Source organism: Saccostrea cucullata, unplaced genomic scaffold, assembly GCF_032062105.1.
Source record: "Saccostrea cucullata isolate Sc308-1 unplaced genomic scaffold, CSIRO_AGI_Scuc_v1 ctg2139, whole genome shotgun sequence".
Classification (NCBI taxonomy): Eukaryota; Metazoa; Mollusca; class Bivalvia; order Ostreida; family Ostreidae; genus Saccostrea; species Saccostrea cuccullata.
In genome coordinates this window covers 105,076-130,570 of record NW_026926647.1, presented here as the reverse complement: position 1 = coordinate 130,570, position 25,495 = coordinate 105,076, and the positions used below count along the sequence as shown (strand labels likewise).

General features: G+C 33.3%; 1 protein-coding gene across 1 annotated transcript; it reads right to left on the bottom strand.

Moving 5' to 3' along the window:
- Positions 1 to 11,634: 11,634 nt before the first annotated feature.
- LOC134272300 (uncharacterized) lies at positions 11,635 to 12,992 on the bottom strand. The gene is made up of 2 exons (XM_062754546.1): positions 12,863 to 12,992; positions 11,635 to 12,233 (listed from the first exon to the last, which is right to left on the bottom strand). The coding sequence occupies exons 1-2, from the start codon at positions 12,983 to 12,985 to the stop codon at positions 11,874 to 11,876; spliced, it is 483 nt and encodes a 160-aa protein (XP_062610530.1). The 5' UTR covers positions 12,986 to 12,992; the 3' UTR covers positions 11,635 to 11,873.
- Positions 12,993 to 25,495: the final 12,503 nt, after the last annotated feature.

The window sequence follows — 25,495 nt, the reverse complement described above, 5'->3', positions numbered from 1 at the left end:
AAAATATGGTTAAAAAGCTACTTTTCTGACAATATTGGCCTGAGTTCAATTTAACTTTGCACACTATCCAGACTTATATCAGCATGGTTCCGGGGTTTATGATTTCGTATCTATTTACTTCGCCCTCCCCGACTGTCATTCCTTGGCAAAGGTGAATAGTTTTTGCCCACCCTAATGGAAGTGGTATTTGTTTCCGTTTGCAAAAATGACATTTACTATCTATTTTTCTTTCCACAGGAACTATGGGAACAAGTTTTGGAGCAGATGATATAAATGGGGGACCACTATAGCTAGGTATATGAACTACGACAACATCAGGAAGTGCAGGTGGTCTCCTTTCATTGAAATACAAAATATCTTCAACAATGCCAATAGCACCATTAAAAATACAAAATTTAACACACAGATTTACTGAAAGCATGACTTTTGAACCCTTGCAAATGTAAAGCGTATGAAGAAGACCACCTGCCTTTTCACTTTCACCAGATTTAGAATGGGAACCTTTTCCAACAGCAGTTATTTTTGCAACCGGGAACAACTTGTTAACATCAAGTAATTTTGATTTATTTTGCGACCGTTCTTCATTACGTGTTGGAAAAACAAAGAGTCCCCTGTCTGACAGTCTTTTAAGAATATTGTAGAATTTAAGGATATTGTCTCCTTATATTTTTTTCCAGATTGCTCCATTGAAACTGTTGTAACCATAGAGCCTGAAATGGTGTAACTGTATATTGGTGTAGATTGGAGAGGACATCTTTAAGCTCTTTTTCTTGTTCTCCTTGACGAATAATTGTATTTAATGCAACTGCTGCTTTAAAGTCCTGCCAGGGTTATCTAAAAGTGGTGGAAGTTGGACATCATCACCTAAGGAAACAACTACTGGGATACCTCACCAACTCTGATCAGAAATGCCAGTGCCACATCTACTGTGAAATTCCACCCAACCAAGTGTTGTTGAACCAATCAGTGATCTTTCATCAACTAGAAGAACATGAAGATCAGAAAAATTCTCCTGGAGGCTTTCCCCGATAGAACCCTCTAGTGCTTTCATTTCTCCTCCTCTGAACCGGGTAGGTATTTTTAAGAAACTATGGAGTGTAACTCCATAGATTAAATTAGCACTACTACCTGTTGGGCACAATACTTGAACAGAATTATTTGATTGGTAGAAATGACGTATAGCTTTTAGAAGACAATTTATAAGAAAAGATTTTCCCGAACCTGCTGTACCAGTTACAATCATACGAAGGGGCTTATAATCATCCGGTTTGTTGGAATAACTAAAACGTGTTTTCATAACAATATTGAAAGCTAATTTTTGCTCGTTGTTCATTTTCTCCAGATCCACCTGGGGTATATTTAAAGACTGATCTATATTGGCAGCTTTGGTAATGTTGTCCCACCATTCTGCACCGAAGTCAGAAGGGTAATCATTGGACGTTTTACTCCAGTCATGTTCAGGGCCACCATCATCAAAATGAAAATCTACAGACAAATCATCAAAATATGGGTTTGGACGTATGGCTTCCATCCAGTCAGGTTGGTCCACATCATTGTTAGAGACATCTTCTTCAGGGGGGGAGTCATCAAGTTGTTTGTGCTTGGCTCTATCAACGTCTGCTTTTATAAAATTTGGGCACGAATGAAGTTCTAAAAAGGAAGTAAATTTTTCTGTCCAGGACAAATTTTGATCTTTGATATCAGAAATAGTTCTCCAGTTTGGCCAATGAAGTTATAAGAAGTTTTACAATAATTTTCATCTAAAGGCCAATTGGCCTGAGTAGGCCCAGATATGACAAGGACTTTGCCATTTTTGCAAATATATTGATAAAGTGAACATGTATCATTTTGATTTCTGGAGATGTACTTATCAATGATTGTACTCTTTGTTATTGTGTCCATTCCAGATTGTTCAAATACCCGACACCCTGATAGACTTACTGATTGAAAGCAGTGACTGGATCTATACAGAGGAATAGAAGAAAGCTCATAATATGCTTCAACAGAGGAAATGTCCCTTTTAACTGTGTCCATTAAAAGTTTAGTACAAATTAATTTACCAGTTATACCAGAAGATTCATCTGCACAGTTAACCATATCAGAGAAGAGATCTGAAAGAGCACCAGTGGGTTCATTTCCCTTGCAGGCATAACCTGTAATATATCTTTCAGTTGCAATAATTTCATCAACTGATGGATTGGAAGGATCACTTTTAGAAAGAATTAATGAAATATCACCGTTTGCTCTCCAGCTTTGTGTATGAAAGCGAGAGTGCTGAACAAGAACTGGATGACAGGGATGGGGTAATTGAATAAAGTAATTGTAATTGAGTGTAATTAATTACATTTTTCAAAGTAATTGGAAGTAATTTGTATTTGAGCGAGCCTTCAATTACAAGTAATTGAATGTATTTAAATACATTTCCAAAAAGGTCATCTATTTTCAATTACGTTTCAATTACATTTCAATTACTTTTTTTCAAAATGAAAGTTTATATTTAAAAAGGTGTCTTATACTGATACATAGATTTATACTGGTGGGTTTATACTACTTAATACAATGTTTTATAAATCTCAGTTCTCCCTATTCCCACTTGCATATAACAATGATTGTTTAGATAGTTAAATTGTTTTACAGCAATTAGACTAACTACATCCCCTTTCAGATTTGCCTGTATTCTATTCATTTTAAAATAGAAAATAATGAATGGAATTGTGATAGATATTATTTATTTTCTTCAAAAATATTGATTTGAGAAAGTAACAAAAAAGATCTTGCCATACACCATACTGTAGCATGGGCTTGTGTTTGTACAATAATCAATTGTCTCATAATGTTTAATTTGTTTATACAGTGTGTCACACTCATTATAAGGTAAAGGTCTAATTTTGACAAGGTGTGAACCCCTATCATACCCAAAAACAAAAACACTGAATGAAAGTTTCGAATTTGATCGCTATAGAAAAAATCTTATTTTAAAAAATCTTTATTTTTTTTATATAAATAAAACTCGAATTAATTGAAATGTATTTAATTACATTTGTCAAAGTAATTGAAAGTAATTAATTACATTTGAAAAAATCAATGTAATTCTAATTGCAAGTAATTGACAAAATTATCAATGTATTTGAAAGTAATTAATTACATTTCAAAGTAATTGACCCCAAGCCTGCTGGATGATCTCTTTCCATTTCTAGGCGATGAGATCCATTTCAATCTTTCACTATTGCTGGTGATGAACGTAATTGTTTTGGAAACTCCGTTCTACAACTTTTTTGTGAATTATTTGGTCGTAATTGTCGTAGGCAGTAATCGGAACAACGATGCAAATTAAGTCTTTATTGGTTAAAAGCAAGTGATCTTCCAGAAGGCTTTCATGGGAAATACTAACATCCAGGAGAAGTTTAAAAAGGGGGTTATTTTCTTCAGGAGGAGGAGGAGCATTACCTTCAGGTGGAGGCCACACATTTCTGTTTGGATTACCACTTTCATCCTTACCAGCAGGATGAGAAGCAGTCATACCATAATATTCATTGTGTATTAATTAATGAAGCTCTCTATCTGACCTCCAACAAAGGCTGTGCCAGTGGACCATACCTCTGGATTTGGCAAACTCTTGCCTGTACCAGTAGGAGTCAACACCAAACACAGGTCCCATTACATTTTTGAAGTATGACTGAGTTCTAAGATCGAAATAATGTGCAACTATATGAGCATTTTCCTGAAGAGTTTTGAAAAGGATATTTTTGTCTGTTAGATCTACAGATGAACAGTTGTCTCTGAAACATACAATGAAAGAAAACGTTTAAGAGGTTTTAAGTGAAATTCTGCACAACTGCCAGTAGTGAAAAATGAGGGCAAACCTGCACCTTCATTTTGATATTGCACTAATGCTCTTAATTCTTTCCCCCTTTGTTCCCAGTACTGAGATGTCCCCCTTAAATTTCCCCCAAAATAGAGAATTTTTTGGCAAATTGAAGTGTCACCATTTTCAATTAATTTTTTCAACTCGGTTATTGTAAATTGCTGATCACCAAGTTTCTGTTTAATAATGAAACTACTTTGTTCAAGCGCCCTTTTTCTCATTATCATGTTATGAACAACAAATTTAAAGTATGGATGCTTTGCAAACCTTCCATCACTGTACCATATTAAATGTTCATCCCACTGTCCCATAGAAGATAATGTAATACATGTAGGCCTGCTGACAAAAAAGTTTCCAGAGCCACAGGGAAAAAGATCAGGAAAGGCAAGGGTAAAAAAGTGTTGTGTTGTTAATTCAGATACAGGGATGTTGTCTCTTGTAGGCCAAGGAATGGTGATGGTGCCCTGTCTGTTCATAGTAACCCCTCCCCCTGGTTTTCACCAATTATTTCAGTAACAATTTTCTCAACCTTTTCTCGTATCTGTATATTTGAATCTGGTAGTTGAGCACCAGACTGTGTAAATCCATGAGAAACCTCAATGTCTGTCTGATCAAGTGATGGACCTTTATCATTTTTGTGGACAGTATTTTCTTTGAATTCTAATGTAACAATGTCTGTTAATTGCCCATCTTCAGGAATTGATTGCAACCTTTCATTACTAATAATGATGTCAGAGTATGCAGGATTGTTTTTCTTACGCCATTTTAGGGACTGTTCAATTTTTAAACGCCGGACTCGGAATTCTTTGGAGGTATCATTTTTGCCTTGTTTTCTGACTTTTATTATTTGTATTTCATGTGGCAATCTAGGAAAAATTTTTGCTGGTTCATTGATTTCTTGGGGATAAGTGAAACAATGACCTTATCATGCGATACCACCATGATTTAGCATGTGGACGTTAATGCATGGAGTAATTCTACTGATTAGTTGTTGTACTATATTTGTAAGATCTTTTAGTTCCTCAGGTAATTTACCTGGGTCCATATTGTTTTCTTTTGAGTACATTTTTATATTTTTCTTATGTCTATAACAACGCGTACAAATTTCGCTTGTGGACATTTTCATATCTAGTCTCCTTTCAAGACATATTGTACGAAGTTCAAAAGAATAGGCCATTTGTTGAAGTTCAAATGCTCTTATTAAATCCATCGCCTTATCAAAATGTTGGTTGTCTTCAGAAGGAGGAGGAGGAGGAGGGGAATTTCATTTTCTTGGATTTTAGAAGTATTTATTTTGTTTTGAAATTGCGAGTTTAATCTTCGCTTTCTACTTCTCAACTTAAAGATATGTTTCGTTTTGTGCTGGAATTTCATATAGCAAACCAAATTTTCTGCAGCGTTCTTGAAGTTTTTTCTCATGTTTAGATAAAAAGGTATGTTTTTCTCATTTGTTTTGTTTTTGGGAAGTAGGTGAAGGACCGTGTAAATTTTGTTGAGCATGTCTTTTTCTTGTATTTTGTGTGACTTTCAAATTATCAGAGTTTGTTGTCATTGTCTCCAATTGTGTTGCTTCACTTTCGATTTGAGCTGTGTCTGTAGACAGTAATGTTTTGGAAATAGAGCCCTGATTTGTTTCATTTCTTAATAGACTTGATATGGTTGATGAGGATGTATGTTTGCTGAAAGAATTTTGAGTGTTTGTATTTTCTTGATGTTAAAAAATTCTGGAGCTCTCCGGCAGACTTGAATGACACTGATTGAATTGATTTGTTTTGCTTGCATAAGTATGCTCATCAGAAATGTAATTTGCATTGTTGACTTCTGTTATTTGCTGATTGTGCATCTGGGCATAAGAATGGTCATTAATGTTGTTGTTTTGAATGTTACTTTCTACTTCAGTACTTGCATAGGGGTGTTCTGAAAAAATGTTATTCCTGACAATTTTCATGATTTTAGCTGTGCTTTTTGTGCATATGTATTGAAATTTGTTGTACTCTGAGAATTGGAGCAGAAATGTAATTCACATGAATTGTCCTTTGATGCATTTTCATGCTCATGACCCAAAAATCAGTGATTTTCTTGATTTTTTGTGTTGATTTGACCACATGTTTGATTTGTTTGAACAACATTGGGAACATTGTTTGATGTTAAATTCGTGAATGGTATTTCTGATTATGGTGTTAAATACTGATAATGCTGATGCCTTAACAGTAAATGCATAGGCTGATCATGAGTGAGAGTGTCATTTTCAAATTTTGTAAGAACATGGGATATGACATTGTCACTATTCTTACATTCAAGCCAGACATTGATTTGACAGTGAAACAATTTAGCAGCAACTTCAATTTCACAGGAGGAAGCATAATCATTACCTAGAACCATACTCTGAAAATATGACAAAGGTGTGTGTTCTTGAAGTTCAATATTGTTGCTGAAGTATTCCCAGTTTTTAAGTATGTGCTCACAGATTGTCTGTCTGTAAATATTTGTCATTGTGAAATTACCATTGAGAGCAAGACTTAAATAATAAAAGAAGCAGTTGCCATCTCCAGGAACATTACTTACGTTGAAAATCATTTTGTCAAAATCATTGCTATCAACAGTCTGATCTTTAAAGTGGGTACTGTTTTCCATAATAATGCAGATTTCAGAAAGAGAAATATTCTATTTATAACAGAAATATTTAACTGCAATATATTATTGTACTCTTAAATAAGCTACTATACACTTGTTACCCAATAAAAAAAATTCTTTTGAGAAAATTGTCAGTCTTCACAAGTTCTTGCCAGTCTTCACTGTTTGTAAACAAAGCAGACGACCCGGAAGGAAATAAACCGGATCAGAGAAATTTAAAAAAGTAAGACGGGTTAAAAAAAACTATGTATGGTTTATTATAATTTATTTATTAATTGTGCTTAGACAGCTCTATCTGTAAGGTGAAAAGTGCCTGTTGTTTTATTTTTACTCAAGTCATCGGCATTTTTCGTGGAAGTTTGTCGGGTAAAGTGGGAGAAGGAAATGACGTCATGAGTAAGCAAAAGTTCAGATAGGTACAGATTTGTTTACGTAAGCCCCATGTGCATATGTGATGGTGGTTTGAGTGATTTTAAATTTATTTAATTGTGAAAAGATGTACGCAATTTAAATGTAAGAAGTTTCCTTAGAAACACTATTCTATCCACTATGTTGCTATGCACCGCATAGGATTATTGGGAGTTTGGAATTTTTTCACGCGGTGAGATAAAAATTTCTTGGAACAATGTGCAGAATTCAACCCGAAGTTCCTCCGTTCGTACACGTTAGTCTATTGAGCTCGCTGCGCTCGCTATTAATAGCAACATTGCATGTAATTAAAATCTTAACAATAACAAACGATAAATATTTCAATCAATGACCTAAAAAATCAGATCTATACAAACTTTATACATTATCATGAATAATTTATTGATGAAATGTTCACAGCAGCATTGCATGTAATTAAAATCTTAACAATAACAAATGATAAATATTTCATATATCAGTAAAAAAAAGCGAAAATCTTTACAAACTTTATACATAATATATCATGAATAATTTATTGATGAAATGTTTACAGCAGCATTGCATGTAATTAAAATCTTAACAATAACAAATTATGACAATTTCATATCCAAAAAAAAAAAAATCAAATCTATATAAACTTTATAAATGTATATATACATCTAAACAAATTATACTGGATCATTTAACACTGGCCCGGATAATTATGCCAATCAATTTCAAACTGACGAATCGCGAATAAAAGATGACGCGAATAATAGTTGGTTTACAGTATCTTTCCATAAGTTATGAGGGTCTTGTGTGGCTCAACAACAGCATGTTCCCTTTCTTTCCTTTGGGATAACTAAGCTGCCACTGCAACTCCCCAGCTCTGGTTACAGCCTCGTGAAGCTGCCCATTCTTGTAAAGATGTAGAGTTGCCGCCGAATAACACGATATGTTGATTACCTGTTCCATTAAAAGAATAAACAGCATTTAGAATGTATGGGATGAAAATAGAACAACTTCAAATACTGCATGCAAATGTTTGCTCGGTAGTGTTAGGAAATACTAGTACCGGTATTCTAAATTATCTAGCCAACATTGCAAGGTAGAAAAAATGTGTTGTCATGGGTGCTAAGCTGTTCACAACACTTTGAAACACCTCCAGGCCATATGTCTGGTGCAGAGGAGATAACTTTCCAATGTCATTCTCATTCACCAGGAACTTGCTTTTGACCACTTCCACGTAAAGCCTGTGGGCTCTGGAGCCTGTAAAATTTCAGAAGTCAAAATGTTAGTCAGTAGTCATGAAATTATTTCAATAACCACTCTTGGAATTTAAAAATTTAAAAATCTTAGTTCTGTATATTTTTTTGCGAACATTCATAAATTACTTTTTAACATTAGCTTCTTTAAGCCATTGTCTGTCCTTATTCAATTCACAATGATGACACCTGTAGTGTCTGTCTGTGACATGTTCAACTTACTTAGTCCTCTTCGTGCTGGTTAGCACATACTGTAGACTGGCAAATAATCACGATGGTTTTAATTAATAATTTCACTATGTTCGCGATTTATCATTTTTTCACGAAATCAAACCCATCGTGAATTCTATTACTTGTTACCGTCTTCCTTGGAAGATGGTATTGTATAGTTGAAGATTGTGCACTTCCTCTCTTTTGGGAAAAGACCACTAATTATTTTCCCACAGAACTCTATACAAACCTTAGGCCCTCTCAGTACTTTACTATGACAATTTCAAAAAAAATCCTTAGCATCATTTCAAACTTCGTTCCAAGCCCTAACTAAAAATACTGAAATAAAATATGGTCCCATGGCATTTATAGGTCAAAATTGCAGTTACTTTCAACTTATAGTGATCCGCAGTAAATAACACGCTACATAAAAAATCAACCCCCACTCCTAAAATCTTCCCTGGTAATTCTATAGTTTCTGTAATATTCCCTCATTCCATCATTTATTTCAAAGGTCATTAATTTTACTTTAAAATGAAAACAATTAAATACCTGATTTCCGCCAATGGCGTAACGCCTACCCATTCAGTGTTCTGTTCAACCTTCCATCACAAAGCCACGTGTTCATCCGGGGATTTGGTGCTCTCATTCCTATACTTACATACATGTATTAGCCTGTCCCAGAATTAGTCAATTGTGGTAATTTCAAAGACTATACACCCACCTGTGAACATGTATGAAATATGAGTCCTGTGACTTCAGTGTATTGGATACTGTGACCATCTCAAAAGATGACACCTCGCTGCTACCAGCACAGTTCAAAGGAGTGAATGACTTTCGGGCCGGTGATGATATTTGGATATATTGGTGACTGTAATGAATAAAATATTTGTACAATGAATTGTTTTTATTTTTTGATGTTAATAAAGTGATATTAAGTCAAAATTGAGTCAATATTTTCATAAGGGTCGATTCTACCCAGAATTATGTGAAAAGCTCCAAAATTTGATAAATCATAGCTAATTAAGCTTATACAGAATTCATTTCTTGCAGAATGTATGAAATTAAAACCATCGCAATTGGTTCTTTGTGAGATGTCGTGAAATTTTAACACCATGGAATTAAAACGACTTAGAGTATTAGGCCGTCACCAGAGACTTCCATGTTGGCCATGTCTTTGTTGTGCATAAATATAGTCCCACCAATGATTGTTTTCTTGGCAGAAAGTACATAGGCGCTCTCAGTCATGCCAATAATGCACTTTCGGGGATAAGATTTAAAAATATCTTTTTAAAAAAGGTGTTCCTCTTTTAAAATTTAAACAATATAGGTTTGGTTGATAAAATACAAAGTACATTATCCTAACGTTATACGTTTTGGGGGACTAAGATACAAATTTATCAAGAGTAATTACTCTTTTTAACAATACAATTTGGGATCTAAGTATTAAAAAATACATTCCTTAAAACATTTTAATTGATTTTTTTGTGAATGACATACATAGAAAAATTCCTTTGCTTTCTGTCCAATCCCTCTCACTTTTTGTGAATAAAATTATGTATATTAAATAAAAAAGATCTTAACTGATTCACAATAGTATACTAGAAAGTTATGTTTAAAGGCCGAGATTTTTAACCGTACGGTTTTCTCAGGTAAGGGGAGGGACTAAATTTTACATGCGTGGCACCCCGAGGCATTGACGGTCGTGCAGACTGGGAAGCGCTAATCCCTATACACAAACAGTATACACAGGAAGTCCATGGGTATTACCTGTACAGCTTGGTGGCCTACTGTTCATCATAAAATTAGTAGAATTTGACATCGTAAATAAAAAACATCAATAATAATTAATGATAATTGTAAAATTTCGTAATTTCAGACTTACAAGCAGAAATCTCGCAGCCCCAACTTTTGTAAAAAAAAAAAAATCTACGGTTTGTTGTACGTCACATGTACAGCAGTTACGACTTGAGTTCGTTGTAAAAAAAAAATACTCATCCTTGTCTATCCCTTTCAAAATCTTAAAAACTATTTATAATTAATTATCGTAAATATAGTAACAATTAATTAGAGCTTCGATCATGATCAAATAGTAACAGTTACTTGCCGTTTGTATAAAAAGTCGCGTGGTCCTATTTTTAGCAAATGTACATTCTGTATCCTATTGTGAAAAAATCGCGATGATAACGATGGTTTTGTAAAGTTAAAATTACATACAAGTATGTGTGTATTTTAAGTAAATTTAGGTTAGAACTAAACAACTTAAAACAAAATATTAATCTATTGCTAACATATCTTTCAAAACTATTTTTAACAGTTGTGACCTTGAAAGAAGGTAACAACCCATGAAGCAAGAAATGCTCGGTTATAAAAAGGAAAGGAAAAGAAAGAAACTCTTAATTCTTTAATACTTGTCCAAGCGAAGTTGATACTTATTTTGTTTCATCCTTAGTTATCCATTGTGTTACCAGTTTATTTTCTCCTTTATTTTCATCGTAATTTTTCGCCGTGTCTCACAACAAGAATCATTCTTAATTTTTACGACAGAAAACAAGATTTCATTCGCCTATGCAATTTTCACGAGTAAGAATATACACAATCATGATTAATTTTTATTGAAATACAATGAGATAAAAATTCATTTTTTAATGAAATATTTGTAATACAGATAATTAATTAATTATAATCAAGCTGAAATTGTTTGCATCGAAATGGCTTCCTCATTGCGATGGTAATTTAGCGGTAAACATCAGAAGACCGAAAGTTAATTTGATGGTGGCCAAGCGTGTCAAACAAGATGAAAGAGATATACACAGGGACTAGTAGCCAAATGTCAATCAATTTCAAGTAATAATAATAATAATAATAAAAAAGTACCAAATGATGGACCTTAATTTATTTAATTGACAGGGGGATACAGACCAGGTAAATCTGAGGGCGGTGCTTATTATCTCGGGCTTTAAGAGAATAGCAGTCATAGTAATTTACGGTTATACGAGGGTCATTCAAAAAATATGTACACAATGTTCCTCCTCATCATATTTTTACAAAATTAAAGATCAACACATGTTCAAATGTAAAAAAAACATCGATGTTAGAAATTTTGTTTTGTTTTTCTTTATTTTGTTTTTAAATCAAGACTATCTGTTTGAAGAAATCGATATCATTAAAAGGAAGCTATGCATAATGATTACATAACCTTTTAAAATCTGAAATAAAAAAACAATACTAAATTTTTAAAAAAAATCAATTTTATTTTGTTTAAGCGCCATTTATTAGAAGTACATTGTATTTCTATAAACATTATAAAATGTATAATTAGTAAACCAATTTTACCCTGTTCTGTGACTCCATATTTCTTTTCTTAAATCTTTGATACTCAGAATTTTTCAATCAGTTTTTAAGATTTGTGTACAGACTTGTTTGTAATATCACGTTAAATTTACAAGTTATGACAAAAATCTACGAACTTTTTTGAATGACCCTCGTATATTAGATTGAACGGAATAATATTATGCACAACAAGAAATGTGTGCAGAAATGGTAAGAAAATTTAACATTTGATCTTTGCATAGGACGAAATATCCTTCGATCTGCCAAAGAGGAACACCAAAAATATCCATGACTGAACTTTTAAAACCAATTGTCTTCCCAATAGGATAAAGAATTTGGAACATATATGCGGTAAAATTGCACGTAGCAATAGAAAACATCAATTCAGGAAAGGCGTCTTTCATGATATTGATACACAGCTCTCGAAGTCCTTGAAAGCAATTATCCTGGTGCGATTTATAAGCACCACAAGTTTCATGAAGCCAGTTTTTGAATCCAGCTTCGTCCCTCATCAGAAATTCAATCATTACGTCCAGAACCTGCAAAAACATCAGTAAATTCAGAGCATTTTATACCTTTTTGCAGCTGTAATATTTTCTTTCGAAATTTTCTCTAAAACATTCCCTTATAACTTCCGTTGATTTTAGTTGCTTACAAAATTAGTAACATTACATTTAAAATACATTAAACTGTCATTGTCATCAAATACTGCAACTTTTCGTGCATTGTGATTTCCATTTTCCCATTTCATATTATTTAGGAAATAAAATAAAAAAAAATCTTAGCCAATACAATTTCAAAAAGGTGACATATACGTATACATGCATAGTGAATAAAACAAAATATGACATTTTTCTTCAATATTCTTTTTTTAACATTTGGATAGAAAGAATTCTTTTTTTTTTGTACATGCATATACAGATTTTCTTTTATCTTTCATACGGTCTTATGAGTCCATAAATTATGGTATTATGCAGAAAATTTTAGAAAATATTAGCATTAAATCTGTGTCTTTGTACCTTTAAAACATTCTATAGAAATACATGTATACAATTATCATACTCCTATAATCTTTCAACATATGATGAATGATTTGTGTGGTAAAATTTCTTTATTAATTTATCTGTTTGTAACAAATGAATGACCTGTTCTATTCATTGATACCCACCGAAAAATAATTATTTTGTTTTAGTCTGCTTCCATTGGCAATTCCAATTCCGGGAATTTCCGTGACTGGTCTGCATTTCAGATTGTTCAGATTCCCAACAAATTTGTCTTTTTTCGTCTTCATTCTTTATAATTCTACAATGTACAATGTATATGATGCATACTAATGGTGTTTATGGTAATATTGTGTATAAGTGCTGAAATACCCGGAAAAAAATAAAGAAATCGAAAATTTCCTGGTAATATGCACATCTACACATTGTGTCCTAAATATCGGCAAAGTTTGACGAAATTGTGTGCAGCGGTTTATGAGGAGTTGCGCTGACAAACTATTCATCTCTGTATATTAAAGATATAGCCAAAATCTAAATGTAAAAGTTCGGAAATTCCAGGAAATATGAAGGAATCGGAATTTCCAGGCATTATACACATGTACACATTGTGTCCTAAATATCTGCAAAGTTTGACGAAATTGTGTGCAGCGGTTCAGAAGGAGTGGCGCTGACAACTGTTCATCTCTATATTCAAGATATGGCCAAAAATCTTAGTGTAAAAATGCGGAAATTCCCGGAAAAAATAAAGGAATCGGAATTTCCTGGTAATATGCAAATCTACACATTATTTCCTAAATATCTGCAAAGTTTGACGACTTGTGTGCAGCGGTTTTTGAATTAGAAGTAGCTCTAACAAAAAACCAGGACTGGCGGACTGATTGACTGACAGTCTGACCTACTGACTCACTGACGGACATTAAACCTTGTTGCTTTGGGTATAAATATTAAAATGTAGTAAACAAGTGATGTTTGTAAAACACTTACGCCCCCTCCCCCGAAATTGGAATTTTTCTAAGTCCAAGGGGCATAACTCTGTCAAAAATGGTGCGATCGTACCAAAAAAAGAACTTGACCTAGATATTCATCTGACAAATCTGTATACTATATTTCATTTCAGTATGTGCAACCTCTGTGAAGAAAATGAACGAAAACTGCAAATAATTGGAATTTTTCTAAGTCCAATGGGCATAACTCTGTCAAAATGGTGCGATCTTATCCAGAACAGAACTAAACTTGGATATTCATCTGACAAATCTGTATACTAAATTTCATTACAGTATGTGCAATCTTTGCGAAGAAAATGAACGAAAACTGTAAATAATTGGAATTTTTTCTAAGTCCAAGGGGCATAACTCTGTCAAAAATGGTGCGATCGTACTCAAAACAGAACTTGACCTAGATATTCATCTGACAAATCTGTATACTAAATTTCATTTCAGTATGTACAACCTCTGTGAAGAAAATGAACGAAAACTGAAAAAAATTGGAATTTTTCTGAGTCCATGGAGCTTAACTTTTTCAACAATGGTGCGATCTTATCCAAACCAGAACTAAACTTGGATATTCATCTGACAAATCTGTATATTCAATTTCATTACAGTATGTGCAACCTTTGCGAAGAAAATGAAGGGAAACTGTAAATAATTGGAATTTCTCTAAGTCCAAGGGGCATATCTCTGATATACCTGTACACCAAATTTCATTTCAGTATGTACAACGGTTGTGAAGAAAATGAACTGAAACTAAATGGACCGACTTTGTAATTAATTAATAAGTAAATCGTTTATAATAGTGATATCTGTTATACAGTACATTAGAAATATTTTATACATTAATTAAGGTGACTGTCTAGGAAAATTTGTCAAAAGGAAAATTACATTATCTTGATCCGATATATACTCTACATGGTTGGGTTGCATTTAACAGGTCGAGACCACTACCTTACATGGAAGGCAATTTTCAACACGTGACGATGTCTTCGTCACACCCGTTCTTCAATCAAGTAATTAAGCCCAAAGCTTGACAGTCTACTGCATGTTTACGATTCAATAGCGACACATGTTATTTGTCGGTTTACTGCACAATATTTACTTCGACACCAGAAAAACCGTAGAGCTTCTTTGCCACTTTACAAGTCCGAAATTGAAAGATTATATTCTGAAGATATTGCGACATGCTCACATTTAATATTGGAGTTGTTTTAGATGAATAATAGTTGCTTCGAATACCCTACAAACCCTTTGACGTAAATAAAAAAAATTCTGATAATTTTGAGGGATTAAATATAAACTGCGCATTTTGTACTGCTATGTAATGGATATATGCCGAATACTGTTCTATTTGTAAAATTATCAGACTGTTTGAGGCTCATACATATAGAATAGTATGAGGCATACATCTTACTTAAGGTGGAATGCCACACCATTTTTTTTTATTTTATAGATCTTTGAGACATCCGTTTTTAACAATGGTTTCAGCATTAAAAGCACAGGCACTTGTTTCGGGAATTAATTTTAACCGTAGTATAATATTATTATACAATGGGTCAAAAATTTATTACAGAAACCAGTGCCGGTGATTGAAAGGCCGATATCAGCTCTTAATTATTTTATATTAATTTTTTTGTATTTTTTCAAAGAAAATGAAAAAAAAAAATGTTTATTTCCAAATAAGTTGTTTTTGAGTTAAACTTTTGCTGTAAATGAATGCATCATATGAATATCTGATAAAATATGTAAAGAAAGGCTGGCTAGACTTTTTTATTATTATTTATGAAAATAAAACGCATATTTTGTGAATTTTTTTTAAACCTATGGTTAAAAACACCACAAAAAAACTAGTCACAACTGAGGAGAACATGTTTGTCAATCATATTTTAAAAAGAAATTGAAACGAAATTGAGAAATTTTATAGACATTAATTTTTTAAATATTTGGACCTAACCCGATCAAAATTAAACTGATCCCGATCAAAATTAACACAAAATGAATAAAATACTAATTTATTGCCTCTTCATGTATTTACAATGAAGAAATCTATTTTACATTTGTAATGTCAAGTTCAGACTAGTGTTCTTGGGGAAATGTTATTTATTTCCAATAATTGTACAATTATGATCGGTTTAATTTTGATCAGGATTGGCCAAAATTAAAAAATAATAATTTCTTTAAAATTTGGCTATTTCATTTCAATTTCTTTTATAAGTATGATCAACGAACATGTTCTCCCAAGTGTTGACTGGTTTCAAGAAGATTTTAACCACAACTTTAAAAAATATTCACAAATTATGTGTTTTATTTTCATAAATATTTTTATTTAAAAAAAAATTAATATCTATACGGATTTTCTTTACATATTTTATTAGGTATTCATGTGATGCATTCATTAACAGCAAAATTTTTACAAGAAAGCATATAATTTTGATGTGAATTTTTTTTTTTCATTTTCTTCGAAAAGATATTCATATAAAATAATTAAGAGCTAATGTCGGTTCAATGCTGAAACCATTGCTTAAAAAGGTTGACTCAGAGATCTATAAAATAAAAAGTTGGTCCTTTAAACATTGCCATTTAAATGTCTAAAAGTTACCTGGAGGAGTCTGATAATAACACAATGGGAGTTCAGACATCCGTTGTTTTCTAAACGTCTAATAAAAAGATAAATACTGTGGCTGGTACATGACATGGTATGAGATTTTTTGTATTAATTCGAATTCGTGGCTACGAAATAAAAATTCGTGGGAAGGAAATAAAATGAAATGGACGGTCGGACATAGCAGTTTTAACACTTATTTCATATAAATGCCAATGGCCCCAATTTTTGGTATCATTGCAGTCGCAGTTTGATTCCATCCCCACCGCTAACCCAATTCATCCGGTCGAAATTTAGAAAAACCCAATATCGTAATGTTGAACGACGGACTGAACATATTGTCTGCATGACCAAGGTATGACGATGATCAAACGCCGGCGGTAGACAGATTAATTTACAACGTCAAATAAAGGAATCGGTCATAACTGGGTCCGAAGCACATTAAAAAAATTGATTGACCTGCAAAAAGCGGGTCAAAATTGGACAAGACAATGTCCTATAAACTATCAAATTCAAAGAATCCGGTTTTTAGCCTCAATTTAAGTTGAGCAAATGGTTGTTTATGAAGATGTGACTGCGATATTAGAACAAGTTTTGAATCGAATTCTGTATTGGAAAGTAAATATATTTCACAATACAACATTAAAAAAAAAACGTTTTCTATACCTTTACATGTCAACTTATCATAGATTCAGATTTTTTTCGTAGTATTTTTTTTAAAAATATAAATATGCACCTTTACTTGATCAAGTTGGTGTTTTTATTTGAAGTGTCCCGGTCCGTATTTATAATACAGTGTATTATTGTTAAAGGCGTAGATTTCGTTTATACTGATGTTTCCGATGCGCTGTACCTTAAAATAAGAACAAAATTGTAAAATTAAAACAAGATCGGGTATGTGTAAAACACAAGAAACGCAAAACGAGCAACAATATAATAAAAGTCACCATTAAATAACATGATTTTAAAATGTGAACAAACAGGCCAGCTTGTGCTTTTGACTTAATTTTGTTATGCATAGATGACGTATGCAGAGGGAATAAAAACATCCAACTTAGGTCATATTCATCCGCGACCCGCACAACTATCTCACACACAAAAAAAATCATAAATTGTTGTTAGATTTAATTAATACAATATACTTTTACCTTAAAGCAATGTCAAATCATTTTATGTTTAAAATAATAAATGATAAATTTGCCAAATGGAATTTGTTTACGCTGGGAATAAAAACAAACTTCTATGTCTAGACCCCAAAAATTGATAAGAAATATTTCCTTTATCTTAAAAGTTACATGTAAAAAGGAGGTATGAACAAGATGTGTTTGTGAAACACTATGCGCCCGGCGGCAACAAAGTTCGGAAAAAGCTATTTTTAGCATTAAGGTCACAGTCAAGGTCACGAGGTCATTGATCTTGGTGTCATTTGGAAGAACCTGATAAGTGGAGTTTGCATACCAAATACGAGGCCTCTATCTCTCATGGTTCAAAAGTTATGGCGAAGGTTAAAGTTTGCAGAAAAAAGCTATTTTTAGCTTTGTCATTGACCTTGGTGTCATTTGAAAGAGCTTAATTAGTGGAGTATGCATACCAAATATGAAGTCTCTATCTTTCATGGTTCAAAAGGTATGGTGAAGGTTAAAGTTCGGGACAAACAAACAAACACACATCGATCCGGGCGCATAAGAAATAAACATAATTATGTTGTTTTTCTTAAACAAGTTTATAAGGAAATATTTAATATCGCAGCTAGTACATATGTGATACTCAAGGATGAGTGATTTTCCAAATTTGTATTACGTAAAAAATGAAGGTAACAAACAGTGATAAAATCTATTGGGAATGCAATGTTTTTACAGGGACCCGGAAAATGGGTCATGGGATCGGTGCATCTCGAGTCTACCTGTTACACAGCCCTCTCTAGATAGTTCTTTAATTGTATTAAATTGATTCTGAGGACAGCTTAATGATTCTAGAGAAGGAAAAAGGGAAATTATTCCTGGGTGGATGATGACTTGTTTGCATTTTTATTATTACACTAATACTATAGATTGCAGTTAAGTGTGAAGTTTTACTTTACGTCACGATCTAGCTTGACAGCTGTGCTCAAGGTAAATAGTACACGCCTCCTTCTAATAGCTGACTGGTTGCTCGTACAATAGACTATTTCTGTGTCACTGTTGATAATATGAGTTGACCAGTTGTTTACGCTGGATGCATCTGGCGAAAAAGATCGTGACGTAATGCAAAACTTCACACTGAACTGAAATTGATAGTATTTACATCTGTACATGATTTAGAATAATTGAATAAATAAATTGAAGAAATATCGTTTGTATTCGATTTATTGAAGCGTGTAACTCGATTTCCTTGAATTTAAAACTTTTAGAGACAAATAGTTTGCGTTTGTTTAAGATAATCCTCTGTCCCAGTCTATTTCAATATTTTTCTTTGCTACTTCTTCAAACATTAAACAATAGTTATAAAGAATCAACTATAAGTTCAATGGCTGCAGCTTAAAAAAATATAAAAACAGAGAAAATTTTTCAGCTGTGATTGTAATATTTTTATACCCTCACCCCCGCTTTAATTGCAGGGGGTATATAGTGATAATAATGCCTCTCCTTCCGTTACGCTGCATGGTACCAATCTTCGCAATACCTCTTATAACAAAAATTAAATTTAATGAGACTTTCACAGAAGCTGTGTTACATAATGTCATTGTACACGTTTTTTTTTTTTACTTTTTTATCGTGTACAATTGGCGCATTCAAAAAATTCGAATTTTCGGGGGTATATAGTTTTTGCCCTGTCCGTTTGTCTGTCTAGCTCTTTGTTTGTCCGCAAAAAGTTAAACCTTGCCAATAACTTCTGAGTGAGTGGGGCAAAAAATACCATACTTTTACTTTTTCCGTAACTTTTAAACAGCGGGTGCCATGACTTTTATACTTCTCATATGTATACCTTCTGACAAGACCTTTCATGAGATGTCAAGAATTTTGATCCATTGACCTTGACCTTGGTGGACTGACCTACTTAAAAAATCTTTAACCTTGGCCATAACGTTTTAACGGTAAGGTCTAGGGCTTTCATTTTTCAGGTATGTAATTCTTATGACAAAATCTTTCCTAGAATACCAATAATTTTGACCCTTTGACCTTTTCCCTGGAGTTTGACCTACTTTTAAAAATTTAAATCTTGGCCATAACGTTTGAACAGTTAAAGCTGGGGCTTTTATACTTCAAGTATGTAATCTTCGTTACAAGGCCTTTCTTTAGAAACCAACAACTTAGACCCCTTTACCTTGACTCAGGAGTTTGTCCTACTTTTAAGAAACTTTAAACTCTGGCTTAACCTTTAATTAAACAGGTGGTTCTGGGCCTTTCATAGTTCACAACTGTATTTCTTGTGAAAAGGCCTTACTTTGGGTAAAAACATATATATGTTACATTTTAGAAAGTTTAGCCTTCGCTGTGTTGTTATACGGGGCCTCACTAATTCAAAAACATATCTTGTTAGTTTCAATTATACACTTTGCTATTTTTAAGACTGAAAACTGATTGCTTCAATGAAATAACAAATATATGCATGATATAAATTGTAATATTTACATTCAGTGTAATTTTCTTTATGAAATCCATTAGAAATCCATGACGTTCAAATCTCTATAACACACGCGAAACCTTGTCACCGCGCGTTAGAATACACAGTAGGAACTATATGCATTTTCAATACTTTATGATCACCAAAATGAACAATGTTTGACACAATTTAATAAAAAAAATTAACCCAGTTGAATTAACAAAAAAATACAACAAATGTGCATTTAAAATTAGTTTGTCACTTTTTTTCCTCGCAATATTCGTTTGCGTTATTTAACTTTACGACGTCACAAACGGCTCTTACGTCTATAAAGCACACCAGTTTTGAAGGGCGCTAAATTCACATTAAAGATTACCGAAATAACAATTGTGTAGAGGAAAATTAAAGAATGTAAATATAAGCATTGAATTCATATTTTGGGATGTCTTCGGTCCTATAACACACCTGGCCGTGCCAACAAATTGAATACCGCGCGTTAGCGCGGTATGATAATTTGTCGGCACGGCAAGGTGTGTTATAGGACCGAAGACATCCCAAAACATGAATTCAATGCGCAAATTAATATTTGCATATCCACTGCTTTCTCCCACTATCAATATGCAGACATCAATTGCATTCAAATGACTATAGACGCAACTGCTTCTGCTATGAATGCAATTGCTATTCACACTCGTGTAGCATAAGCTCTACCACAATTATATAGTGTTGAGAAGTACATATATGGAATATTTTGCAAAAAGAATGAATATGTTTTTAATAATATTCTTTGGAAAAAAAATTCTGAATAATTTAAAATTAGTGATTTACATCTTTAAAAATTTTATTTTGATCAATGTTTTTAATTGTATAATAAAACTTATTACAAATTGAAGAGAACTGCCATAGCGTTATTTTTCCTTATCATATTTTCGCATATTTCTACAAAGAACGATAACTCTTCACACTTGGGCATTTAAAAAAGCAACATTTATTTAATAGTATTTCTATTTCAAGAAGGATTTCCGCTCTTAGATTAAATATAAGCATAATAAAATCCTATAAAGCATTCTGGAGTTATAATCTGTATTAAAGCTTTGCCTTTTTTCACCATAGTGTTAAATCATTGATTTTTGTCAGAGAGTTTAAATAACGTTGATCGATGACGTCACAACTGCATGAAAACAAAAATTAAGAGAATGTGACGACAGCGCAGCTTGTATCCAGATAAATGTGTTTAAAAGGCAAATACTTTATAAACTGTTTGTGATTTATAAGAAAAAATGTACAATGATCAGGTATACTGATTTTATAGCTGTGAGTTTTTATTTACTAAAGACAACAAGCCGCAACCTTATGTAAGCCAGGATTTCCTTTGATATTCTTAACAACATCAAAGAATGCAAATATAAGTAAGCGCGCATCATGGAATATGCCAGCAGAGCCATTGCTATTCATAACGCCATGTTCACTGGATAACGTTGTTTATTCCTTAATTATTAAAATAGTAATGCGATATACAATATATTTATAAGGAGCAAGGAAAAACACGAAATACGTATAGTTATAGCTACCTTTTAAGTTTGAACTATGTATCTCAAAAAGAAACTTTGCACCCTGAACTATAGACTATTTTACATAGATTCCTGCTGAATTACAAATTAACATCAACAATTACAGTTTCTTCTTTATGTGGTAGTAGCATGTCTTTTCTTTATTAGGGTCTGTAAAGGGTTGAAAGGCTATATATTTGTAGTGGGCTATAAATAGATTATATAGAGAAGGAAACTTGCAATTTGGTTGCTCGGCGGTTTGCCAAATATCCACCTAGTTACCCATTGTCATGTAGATGTTTATTTTTCAACTAATAAGCTTCCAGAAAGACGGCCAATGAGCGAAAATGATCATAACTCAGAATCTGACGCAGTGCCAAAGAAACATGTACTCTACAGAAATGCATACGTACTAGAGGGAATCAAAATTCTCCACACTACAATTTTAAATTATGCACATTTCTTATAATCCAGTTTATCATTAATTATCCCTTTAGACTAAACTTACAGTGTATAGTTCTCAGGGATGTAAGAACGTAAAATCTAGACCAATTACTGGTATTTGATTATGTTTTCAGGTAAATGATTTTGTATACTAGTATATCTTTGAGGAATGGATTTTAGTAAAATTGATATTTTTTGTACTTGTTAAAGACTAATAATATTCAAAATATAATTTGAGGTTATCCATTTTTCGAAAAACCTTTCCAAAACCACATAGAATTAATTAATCTAAAGTTGTAAGTTGTAAGTTACAACTATCCTTTCAATTTCATTGCTTTGTCTATATGATGTTTATGTCAAAATGTTTCCATCCAATGTACTCTCTTTATGTTAAGGACAGACGATACAAACAAACTTATGTCAAAAAAAATTAAAAATAACAACTTGGGTAATGTTTAAATGATTAAAATGAATAAGTTTCATCGCGTAGTTTTTAAATCTTTATTCAAAATGTCACAAAAATGGGATTTGAAGCGAAAAATATTTGTATAGATTAATAAGGGTGGGTTTAGAAGGGCAGACTTATGAACATCAGAGAAGGTTTAATTAAAAATGTCTTTATATTCTAGAAATTTGTTATTTGTATCATTTGCAATGAAATTAGGCCAAAACTATATACCTATCCAGGCATCCACTTTTTGTTTTTTTGTTTGCATCATCTGTCCTTAATGAGACACAGTTTACATACTTTCAACAATCCAAAAATATAAAGCTTTTACGACGCATTAAGGAGAAAAGATCTAGATCTAACACACGGTCAACCAAAACTCTTTACAAAGAGATACTTTTTACTGGATCCAAAGTTCACTTCCGTTGACTCGAAGATCAAGGAAAATCAATTAAACACCTTTACCTATAATTAAATCGATCGTTCATGGTATCCTAGTAGAATAGAGTTTTTGTAGTGTAAAGAAGTCCGATTTCACTTTTTCTTCGAAAACATATCACCCCATTCAGAAGATTTTTATTTAACAGGAACTAGTAAATGAACACGTGGTCGGATCTATCAGTCAGTTAGAAATGGTAATCAACTTATTTCAAAAAAATATAATCAGAGGAAAATGTTCACACAATTGTCCGAAATATTATGAAATAATTTTGAAAAGTGAAGTCGGACATGGCAGTTTTAAGACTTGTGTCATTTTTATGTCAGTTGCCCAAATTTTTGGTATCATCGCAATCGCATTTTGATTCCACCACTCCTAACCCCACAAACTCCGCCGAAATTTTTAAAACCCAAGGATTATTTAACGATAACGTCAGCTAAAGGAATCGGCCATAACGGGGTCCAAAAAATAAACAACTGGTCGGCCGGCAGAACAGGAGTAAAAATTAGACAGAACAAGGTCCTACATGTATAAACTACCAAATTCAAAGAATCCCATTTTTGTCTCAATTTAAGTTGAGCCAATGGTTTTTTTTAAATGTAACATTTTCTGTACCTTTACATGTCATCATATCATATTTTAGTAATATTATATTAAAATATATTATATAAATAAGCACCTTTACCTGATCAATTCCGTGTTTTTATTAGAAGTTTCCTGGTCCGTATTTATAATACAGTGAATTATTGTTCAAGGCGTATATGTCTTTTTATACTGATTTTTCCGATGTTCTGTACCTTAAATTTAGAACAATATTATAAAATTAAAACAAGACCGGATATGTGTAAAACATGAAACGAGCGAGAAACAAGAAATGCAAAACGAGCAACAATAAAATAAAATTCACCGTTAAATATCATGATTTTAAAATGTGAACAAAGGGGACAGCTTGTTCTTTTGACTTCATTTTGTTGGATGACGTATGAAGAGGGAACAAAAACATCCAACTTAGTTCATATTTATCAGCGAACCACAAAACTATCTCAAGAAAATCATAAATTGTTGACACGTTTAATTAATACAATACTGTTATCTTAAAGCAATATCAACTCATTTAATGTTAAAAATAATAAATGATAAATTTGTCAAATGGAATTTGTTTCCTCTAGTTATAATACCAATTCTATATTGGAACTTTTTTTTATTTAACAGCAACCATTTAATGAATATGTATAGCCGGATTGATCTATTAATGCCTAGGTCACATTTCCCGGCCGGTGGCCGTAGACCGGTTGCAATCGGTGGTAATCAGTGGTGTGAGCGTTGCCTAAACATCGGTCCACATTGGCCTAGTAGTCCTTAAAGTATCAGTCACACTATCCAGCGATGGGGTATACGATGGGCAACCAATGCGATTTTTGATAAAAATGGCGTGGTTTGCCGGCCGGACTTACAACTCGCAGCGATGCATTGCTAATCATAAAAAGATGTTCCAGGATCATCGGCCGATGTATATCAAATCGCTCATACATTGGTGAACATCGTTCGTACATCGGTCGACTACGGGCTAATGTTTGGTCGAACATCGACCGATGATCGGCCGTTGTCTGTTGCCCACCACTAAATTGGCCGATCCTTGAAAGATGTGTTAATGATGGGTTGCCTATGAGGAGCGATGTGAGGCATCGTTGGAGACATCTCTGAATTTTAACTACGAATTATTTCCTACCGATAACCCCACCGATTCGCAAAATGGCCTCAGTCACCGTCCGATCACTAGTGGTGTCCGGCTGGCAACCACGCCATTTTCATCAAAAAACGCATCGGTTTCTCATCGTATACCCCATCGCAGGATAATGTGACTGATACTTAACCAATAACAAATGGCAGTCAACTTTGAAAAAAGAACATAATAAGACAAAAATATTTCGTAATACTATGAAATAATTTTGCACGGTGGAATCCAACACACCACTTTTAACACTTATGTCATATTTATGCCAATGACCCAAATGTTTGGTTTCATTGCAGTCGCATTTTGATTCCACCACTACCCCTAACCAACCCACGCGGTCGAAATTTAGAAAAACCAAATATCGGAATGTTGAACGACCGACGACCGACTCATGCATGTCAAAGGTAGTACGATGAACAAAGGCCACGCGATAGACAGATTATTCAACTTAGGTATCAGTCACATAATCCAGCGATGGGGTATACGATGAGAAACCGATGCGTTTTTTTATGAAAATGGCGTATTTACCGGCACCACTAGTGATCGGACGGTGACTGAGGCCATTTTGCGAATCGGTGGGGTCATCGGTAGGAAATAATTCGTAGTTAAAATTCAGCGATGTCTTCAACGATGCCTCACATCGCTCCTCATCGGCAACCCATCATTAACACATCTTTCAAGGATCGGCCGATTTATGGCCGAGCATCGTCCAATATCGGTTGAATCTGAGGTCATCGGGGGGGTTGAATAGTGTTTCAACAGATAACGTCCGATCATCGGTCGATGTTCGACCAAACATTGACCAAACAGTCGACCCATGTACGAACGATGTTCACCATTGTATAAGCGATGTAATATACATCGGCCGATTATCCTGGAACATCGTTTTTTGATTAGTAATGCATCGCTGGACCTTTGAAAGTCCGACCGGCAACCACGCTATTTCTATCATAAAACACATTGGTTGCCCATCGTATACCCAGCACTGATAATGTAACTTTAAGGACTACT

Bases quoted from the DNA above. Each gene is read 5' to 3' on its own strand.
- LOC134272300 (XM_062754546.1), bottom strand. From the start codon at position 12,985: ATGAAGACGAAAAAAGACAAATTTGTTGGGAATCTGAACAATCTGAAA. The intron at 12,234-12,862 runs GTGGGTATCAAT...ATGTTTTTGCAG, and splicing joins AACAAAATAATTATTTTTCG to GTTCTGGACGTAATGATTGA.